This window comes from Amaranthus tricolor, chromosome 3 (assembly GCF_026212465.1).
Source record: "Amaranthus tricolor cultivar Red isolate AtriRed21 chromosome 3, ASM2621246v1, whole genome shotgun sequence".
Taxonomy (NCBI): Eukaryota; Viridiplantae; Streptophyta; class Magnoliopsida; order Caryophyllales; family Amaranthaceae; genus Amaranthus; species Amaranthus tricolor.
The window spans coordinates 25,574,237-25,583,777 of NC_080049.1; the positions used below are offsets into that span (position 1 = coordinate 25,574,237).

A 9,541-nucleotide genomic window follows, 5' to 3' on the forward strand; every position below is an offset into this window, starting at 1 on the left:
TTTACAATGATGTTTCCCAACCGGGACATCGATAAGTCGGACCCCCAGTTTGGGGTCCCCTAATTCAAAATATTTTAAGTTTTTACAATGATGTTTCTCAACCGGGACATCGATAAGTCGGACCCCCAGTTTGGGGTCCCCTAATTCAAAATATTCAAAGTTTTTACAATGATGTTTCCCAACCGGGACATCGATAAGTCGGACCCCCAGTTTGGGGTCCCCTAGTTCAAAACATTCTAAGTCTTTACAATGATGTTTCCTAACCGGAACATCGATAAGTCGGACCCCCAGTTTGGGGTCCCCCTAGTTCAAAATATTCCGAAAGATGTTTCCCAACCGGGACGTCGATAAGTCGGACCCCCAGTTTGGGGTCCCTGAGTTCAAAAGAAAATCCAAGTCTCCCAAAAAGATTACCCGCGACCGGGACATCGACAAGTCGGACCCCCCTACTGGGGTCTGAAGGCTGAAAATATTCTAAGTCCAAATTTCCTTGATGTCGCCTATACGTGACATCGAAAAATCACGTCCTTTAAGTAGTATTCCGCGGCCTCAGAAGAAAGAAGCCACGGCTCAACAAATAGAAGCATGGATATCACGAAAAATCAGGAATATATACATCGAATATTCAAAATATAGTTGAATGTTTACAAAAAACAAGGTTACTAAAATACAAGATTATACATCGTCAAAAAAGGCCTCGACATCTTCACCCGGCGGCGGAGGAGATTCGATCCTTCCCTCTTCAAAACTCGGGGTGAAGCTGACATAATCTTCAACATTGAACGGCTCCACCCCGATCTCAGACAACTCCCGGGACAAGCTCTGGAGGTTCCGGCCTTCGTCAATAATGAGATTCGATAGATCAAGGCATAGAACCTCCAGGTTGGAGAGCGTCAAGTTCTCTGGGACATCTGACGCCGGAGGAGAAGAGAGAGCCAGCTGCTCCAAGTCGAGACTTAAAGCCTCCCTCTCAGCCTCGGCATTTATCTTTTCAGACCAGGCCCTCTTTTCGGCCGCGTCCCAGACCGTGTCGACCAGTACCGCCGACTCCCCGTCCAAGACAGGAGCAAGGTTGGACAAAGCTTCACTCCCCTTTTGTTCAGCAGTTTGCTGAAGGGAAGTAAAATCCATGCCCAACTCTGCGGCAGCCAGACGATACTTCTCGTCACTAATCATGGTTCCGGCCTTCACCATCTCGGCCGTCAGATCTCCGAGAAACTTCGACGCTTCCGGCTCATCCGAGAGAAGCCAATCTCGAGCTATCCGGGCCTTCCTGGTTAGGCACAATTTGTATACTTTAGCCGCGGATAGAATCATTTTGAAGTGGGAAGAATCGGCCGACACTTGCTGCATTAGTTGCTGGTTCTGATGAACGAGCTTGGCATGAGTATCCATCAGCAAGCCGACCTCATGGCTGATGCTCGCGGACCTGGTGGAAGCAGCATCCAAGTTCTCAACGATCTGATCCAGCTGCTTCCTCGCCCTTTCCCGCCATTGTTCGGTTCTGACCAAGCGTTCTTTCAGCTCAGAGCACTTGGCCAGTTTTTCTTTGAGGCTCGGCAGGTCCTCCCGCAGTTTTGTTAATTCTTCGTTCAGCTCTTCGCAGCGGGAGGTAAGGGCGGCCATGGTTTCCTGGTCCGCGGCACTTTGACGGTTGGCGTCGAGCTCAAAGGCCAACCGTATGAACGCCTGCAAAGGAACGATTATTAAAGAAATCCGGAAGCAAAAAATAATCATATTACTGAGTTTAAAAGTTATTACCTCCGCCGCCGAAGCTTGTGCTTGACGCACCCTATCACGGGGGGGCATAGATTCTAAAAGGTCGACGTCCACTTTGCTGATTAAGTTGGACGTCGCCCTGTTAAAGCGGACTACTAAGCCCTCATGCCCCAGCTCCGGAAAGGGTGTGTCGCGTCGAAAAGGGGAAACCTCCCGACGACGGTAAACCTCGGCATACTGAGAGGAGGGAGCCGCGGAAGATTCCCCCATTTTCTCCTTCCCTTTATCTGAAGATGGCCGTGGAGAGTCTTGAAGGGGCGAGGTCTCCTCTTCAACTGGCCTTATTTGGAGGGGCCGGGCGGTAGGGACCGCGCCCACGGAGGGCCTCTTTGCCGACTTCTCCTTGTGGGAAGAAGAATCCCGCTTCCTCTTCTTCTTCCCACTCTTTTTTGTCGCACCCCTCGTCTGAGGAGGAACCACCCTCTCAGATTCATCGGGGATATGAACCTGCTTTCTTTCTTCAAGAAGTCGGAGAGCCTCTTGCTCCGAAGGCACGTCCTCCAGACCCTTCTCCACGGTTGCCGAGTCCTACAAAAGAAGAAGTTAGGAAGAATCAACAAAAATCTTTTTTCAACAGAACTTTGTATAGAGATATACCTTTGGAGGAAGGGGAAGAGGCTTATCCTCGGCCCGCTGGATGGCCCCTGAAGCAAGTCTCAGAACACTGAATTTCTTCATTAGTTCAGGACTCTTGGCTCGAAGATTTTGCTTGGCTATCCCTGTAGAAGCATGAGTTAGCAACAGTCAAACGTACTATAGAAAAGGAAAGGAAGAAACTCGGTAACTCTTACTCCGATCGATAGCCAAGCTAATGCCGAAGGCTGAGAGGAGGTTCTCATTCTCCAGCTCAGGACGACCAGGTATCCAATTAAGTTGGACGTTCATTGGTTTCCTTCCCAATTGAACGTCCATCTTTGCATATTCTATGATCACCGCATCGTTAAAGGAACATTGCGGGATCCCATTATTAAAACCCGAGAGATTGGGCTTTATATCAAAAGAGGTCTTGATATTCCATCCCTCTGAGTTGTATAAGTATGCGAATTTTGTCCTATACCCCTTCTGGTTATCGGGGAGGTCTTGGACTATCTTCAGTCCTCGACGGTGGGTGAAAGTAATCCAGCCACAGCCGTATGATTGGGAATTACATAGGCGGGCTCTGAATATATATCTAAAAGCTGTGAGTGTTGGTGGCACGGCCAAAACTTTACACAAGATCAAAAAGGCCACCATACAACCCCAGGCGTTCGGGTATAACTCGGGCACTGAGACGTCCAAAAACTCTAACACCTCTCTAAAAAACGGGTGAAGAGGAAATCTAAGCCCTAATTCAAAAGAAGGGAAGTATACGGCTATACAATGTGGAGGGGGAAACCTAACGGTGTCATAATTCCCCGGGGTAATAATATTTATGTTATCTTTTAAACCCCATTTTTGAGAGATGGCCTCCCGACGGTTGTCTAGATCTCTCTTAGTCTGTACGTCAATAAAGTAATTTAGAGGCCCGCCGTCTGGAATGTAGAATGGAGGAGGAGCTGGCGCCGCACTCTCTCTTCCTGAAGACTCGGCTGATCCTTCAAGGTTTTCCATATCTACATACAATAACCCTTCTAGGTCAGGATTTATTCGCGGCAAGTAATTTGGAAAGAAAGCAATGCTCACTTCCCAAGGAGCAGTTTTCATAATCTCCGGAGGGTATATAGGAGATACGGACGACTCATCCCCAGCTTTTATTGGTTCATAATGGGGGGTAATTCTCACTGAACTACTTTCATCCGAGTCATCCATTGGTAAACCCTTTTTATTAAGACGCCTACGTACTATCAAAGGAGTTTCCGGCAAGTTAGTAGGGTTGGTGTCTGAGTTAGTAGTCGCGACATCCATGATAATAATAAAGTAAAAGCCGAAACTTGTAAAGAATGGAGACTAGATTCATAAACAAATTCAAAGTTCTAGGCTAGCATTCATGAACAGATTGAAGATATTCAAGAAATTCGAGAACAGTTTGAAGAATAACTTGAAGAAATTCGAAAAATCTGGGAAAAGTTTGAATACCTTAGAGAAATGTGAAGATTCGTCAGAAATTTGATGAAGATCTGTCAGAAATCTTGAAGATCTTCGAAGGATTTGTCAGAAGTTTGAAGGAGGGATGAGGATTGTCCGAGCGTCTCTCTCTACTTTCTCTCTTGCAATTTGAAGGTTTGAAAAGAGTTAATGAAGATTAGGTAAGATGGAACTATTCCAACTACCCTATTTATAACAGCAATAAATGCTTCACTTTGGGTTTGAACAGTTGAAAGAAAAGTTGAAATTCCAAATGAAAGCTGGGAAGTCGATAAGTCGGACTCCCAATGAGGGGAAGCCAACAGATTTCTTCTTAAGTGTTTAATAATGTCCGTGAGGTCTATTAGTCGGACCCTAGTTGAAGGGGTGATTTTGCAAATTTTTTCTAAGTGTTAAATCCTTGAATTTAGCTGGGAGGTCGAAAAGTCGGACCCTCAATTAAAGAGCAACATCATCAATTTGTTTAAGTATCAAACCATCCAGCCGGTGAGTCGATAAGTCGGACTCCCAGGGAAGGGTAGAATATGTATAATTATTCTAAGTCCTTCAGACAATGTCCGGAGGATCGATAAGTCTGACCCTAAATTGAATCTCCTGAAAGGGAAATCATTTGAAGAATGAAGGTCACACGTTCAGCTGTCCGACTTATGGACACGACAAATGAAATGTGATGGAAGGAAACATGAAAATTTCTTAAGAGGATTTCCGTATGGTCGATAAGTCGGACCCCCAAATGACCCTAATCCAAGTAAAAAAAAAAAAAAAAAAAAAAAAAAAAAAAAAAAAAAAATTCTAAGTATAGAACCTCTCATGTGTGTCCGTGGGATCGAAGATGCGAGTTCTGGGGCTCATTCCGTATCATGCTGGAATAAAGAGGGCTGCTTGGACCAAGTACTGAATATTTTTAAAGATATCCGTGTGGTCGATAAGTCGGACCCCCAGGTGGTCCTTCTCTTTCTCAAAATATTCTAAGTATTGAAGGAGGATTCCCGTGCTGAACTTACGAATAAAGACGCAAACTATTAGTTCGCGGCATAGTTCAACCATAGGGGTAAAAATGTTGAGAAGAATGCAATGCCGCGTCATTACCAGGAATCTGATTCGTAAATACCCTTGACGTTACGCGGTATCAGTTCAAAACAGACAGTTGATTTAATCCGCACAGTCGATAAGTCGGACCCTCCTTGGGTGTTTTGTTGAAAACCTGATTTCTGCAATATCAGTGAAAGCAAGGGCCGAAATATGATGTCGCGGAATCTAGATCCCACATTCACTATTTTGCTGTTGTATTAACACGTCTGGGGCTACTCCGCGGCATACTTCAAGCCGCGGCTTCATATGTCCGTTTGACCCGTATTCAATGTGTTCTTGCCTGACAAGCTTAAAAGGTCATATCTTTTTCGTTACAATTCGGAATTTGGCATATGAACAGTCGATTCAAAGCTTTCAAGCTCAACTTTCATGATTCATCAGAAAATTCGCCAGATTGGGCATGTGTTCATCCTCATGGGGCTTTCGCATGTTCTCTATGATCGTGTCCCTTCACTAAATCAATTACGATGGGTGCATATTTATCCGCATAAAGGAAGATATTTCAGGGCGTCGGGACTCTCCCCTCATATTGTCCTTCATGCGTGGGGCTAAATGTCATGGTATTGTTTTTAATTAAATAATTAGCATCATATCCCTAAAATACCCTTTGACCTTTCGGGATTTGACTTTGACTTTTAGTCAATAGACTTTTTGGCTGGACCTCTTTTCTTCTTTGGCAGGCCCATGGGTTTTTACCTCCAGAATACTTAAATCCTTTGCCATCCCTCTCCTGTGGCTATCCTCCTTTTAAGGAGAATAACCACCCACCACCTTCCACTCTTCATACATGCTTGGCTCTCCTTGCTTCAGATGAATAACTGTCCATTCTTCCCCTGACCAGTCCACCTCCCATTACTCCCACTACTCCCATGTTAGTCCACTTCTTCTCAGAAATAACTCCCCTTCTTCACCATTATAAATAGAGGCTACCATCAAGGAGGGAGGATCATCTGAAATAGCTTTCCTAGTATCCTTGCTTACATTACTTCCTTAGCCTTCCTAAACTCTAGCACTAGCACTAGCAATCCCAATCCCGACCTTCCTTCTTGCATTCATTCTACAATCTGTCATTCATTAATTTCCGATCTACGTTCTAACTTGAGCGTCGGAGGGGTTTTCCGGGAGATCACCCCCCGAACAAGGCTAACGTGTTGTATTGCAGGAATTCAAGTCGCTTTCTCTTATAAACCGTTTCACTTGATCACTCTTCCATCAATCTCCAGGTATTTTAAGTGTCTTTTGCACTTCCTCGTTTCATTACCGAAACAACTACTAATTATTAAGTTAATCTATAATTCTATTCTTTTTGACTTCTAAGTTGTTTCAATCTTAATATTATCTTGATTATAACTAATTAATATTTATTAGCTAACAACTAAATAAAAAGATTACTATAACAAATTAAAATTAACTAAATAAAACAGGTGAATCAATATTATTCTCTCCTATTTAGTATACTAACTCTATTTAGCATTTTCACACTTGACAAAAAAATATTTTAACTATTAATATCTCTAATTGCGCATTATTAAAAATTATAAATGATATTAATAATCCTTGCATATAACAATAAATACCTAGCTAGTTGATAGAAGTATTAGTATTTTCAAACAAGATTTCACTTATCATCTTTTAATTTATAAATATAATATAAATATAATTTAAAAGTAATATTTTTTTCGTTCTAAATTACTCAAATTATTTGACTTTTCACGCAGTCCAATATATCAATTTAATTCTTAATATGTCTAGAATAAAAAATTTATAAAAATAAATATTAATTATTTTTACACCGTGACGAATCAAATAAAATTTCACTTAATTATACTTCAATTTTAAGTCAAAAGATAATAAAGCTAATTATAAATTAAAAAAAAAAAAATAAACGAATAGTGCATGTAGCAAGTAATAACAAATGGTGCAAGTAACTACCTAGTTACACCTATCTCTCAACTTTTCTAGAACTTCCAGTCTAAAACAAAATACTTCTATATGGAGTACGTCACACCCGATAAACTAACAGACAACATAAAAGAAAAAAAACAATAAATGACAAAACATTTAATCAAACTTGCTTAAGTTCTCTCATTACAAGTAGGCTAATAAAGATAAAAAGTAGAGACTTCCAACCAAACTGGTAGAAGTAGAAATTATTTCCCCATACTCTAAATACCACAATTTAACTTATGTAAAACACTATACTATTTTATTTTCTCCATTCTAACTATATTAGTTATTTTAATTATTTATTTATTAAATTATATATATTTTAAATTATAAAAAGTTAACATTATAAACGTATGCGATTAGATTATTCAAATAAAATCTCGCCTCACTATAATTTTTATTACACATTTTGCCGCAATATATAAAATAAATTGAACAATTAATAGTATATATTAATAACCGGAATTTAACAAGTATTTCAAAACGGTGGAAGTATTTGATTTTGCATGCTCAACACTTCGGACCTCAATTTACACGACCACTATAAAAACAGCTCAATTATGACGCAATATTTAAATACTTAACTTCATCAAAATATCTTCACTCATAGAGTATTATCCTAATATTTTAATCTTAAATTGTAATACTTCCTATAAATATTACCAAATATTTTAATGACATTTGAAAAATTATATAATATTAATATTTTAAATGTCAGAGTTAATCTATTATTTGCAGTGGACACATCACTGCATCGATCATGCATGACGTACACTTGAATCTTTGCCACCAAATAAACGCCAAAGTTTCATTTCCCTTCCTATCATTATCAGATAACACTCATAGAAATACACTCCATTTGTTTTTTTTTTCACTTTTTTTTTTGTTGATTTTAATGTAAACTTAAAAAAGTCAATTTAAATTGTGAGATTTTAAAATTTTTAAAAAGTGATATTTAGAAAGTATATATTATAACAAACTTATAAAAATTCCACATGAATTATATATTTTTTCATATAAATCAATGAGAAATCATAGTTAAAGTTTGATACTAAAATTCATTAATTTTATTTGAGAAAAACATGTGAAAACGATAGAGTATAATAAAAATTAATTTAAAGAATATTAGAGTATATAAAAATATACTAAAGCCTCAATCATTATTAGAGTATATAACATATTCTGAAATCTCAATTATCAACTTAAACTTTTAATTGAGACTTCAAAATATATTATATACTAAAAAAAATTAAACAATAATTATACACCCATCAAAAGCCATAACGAAATAGCGGTTGATATTGTTAAACAAAATATATTCTTGAAGATTAGAATACTTTGTATATAATTATTCATGTTTGTATTATATTTAATGTAAAACCTTGAATCAATATAATTCAACCATTCATAAATACTTAATAGATATGTGGTATCTATTAAATTGTCTTTTATTTCTTGTCAATAATAATAAATAAATGAATTTCTTCTCTACTTACCCTATTTTATTTTCCTCAGCTAGCTGCGCTAATAGCATTGTTATTAGAACAAAAGGAAAAGTGATAAAACTTTAACATGTCTAAAGTCCAAAAAGTCCCCCTTTTACGAAACAATGATGAATGGAAATAAGAACATGAATCTTTCGCCGGACATCTTGGAGATCTTCAATTAGCTGCTGTTTCCGTTGGATGTAATGTCATTGTTGGATTAGATTTCGGTCTTCTCTCGTATGTCTTTTATTTTAATTATATTAACTTAAATTTTTAGTTGAGTTAATTTCTTGACCTATTAATTATTTTCAAATAATATATGAATGTGTGTGATTTAAGATATGATGATAGTAATAAATGCTAAAATTAAATGAAGTACTTGCCTAACTTTCGTCCTTTCCGTTTTTAACGACTTTATAGCCTTTAATTTAAAATGTTTATATTCATTTAACTTTAATACAAAAAAGTTCCTTAAAATAGAGACATAAGTTGAGTATGCATTTGAATACGTATATATGTCGCCGCTTGTAAGTCAGAAAAATATTTTTAAATATATAATTTAATACGTAAATAATTAAAATTATATATTAAATTATGTAGAAAGTCATATATAATAAATATATTGAAACAGAGAAAATATAAAATACATCATTACACCTAATGATGTGATAAATTAAAAAAAATACAATGAATGATAAAAAATTTATTATAAAACGTAGACTGGAATATTAAATAGAGACTTGCTTGACTTATTATTGATTGTAAGTAGACTAAAGATAAAAAGGAAGTATTCCTATCCAACTAGTAGTTATTTTTTTGTAGCAAAATATATATATATTTTTTAATTTTGCATTAATTGTTATTATAATCCGTCCTATTTATTTTGTATTATTTTTATTTTTCTCAATGACCTACCATTTTCTATTAATTTCATCCATATATTTAATTATTTTTAATTTTATCCATATAATTTATTTTATTTTTTTATTTATTTTTAATATGCAACTTTTTAAAAATCTAGCGAGTAGTAAAGTTTTGGTAGTATTGGCATGCTGAAGACCCTTTCGCACCTCAATTTACACGACACATCACTGTATCAATCATGCATGACGTCTAATTAAATCTTTGCCACCAAAAAAACCAAAAATAAATTCATTCACGTATCTTGTATT

The 9,541-nt window shown here is 37.3% G+C and overlaps 1 protein-coding gene across 2 annotated transcripts; it reads right to left on the reverse strand.

Annotated features, from left to right (window-relative positions):
• Positions 1–342: 342 nt before the first annotated feature.
• LOC130807753 (uncharacterized) lies at positions 343–3,831 on the reverse strand. Of its 2 annotated transcripts, XM_057673074.1 has the most exons (4): positions 2,571–3,831; positions 2,377–2,498; positions 1,762–2,307; positions 343–1,689 (listed from the first exon to the last, which is right to left on the reverse strand). In XM_057673074.1, exons 1-4 carry the CDS (start codon positions 3,661–3,663, stop codon positions 676–678), a joined length of 2,775 nt encoding a protein of 924 aa, XP_057529057.1. In that variant the 5' UTR covers positions 3,664–3,831; the 3' UTR covers positions 343–675. The 2 variants fall into 2 exon arrangements, with proteins under 2 accessions (XP_057529057.1, XP_057529056.1); XM_057673073.1 differs by having other exon boundaries at positions 343–2,307.
• Between the last annotated feature and the right edge of the window lie 5,710 nt (positions 3,832–9,541).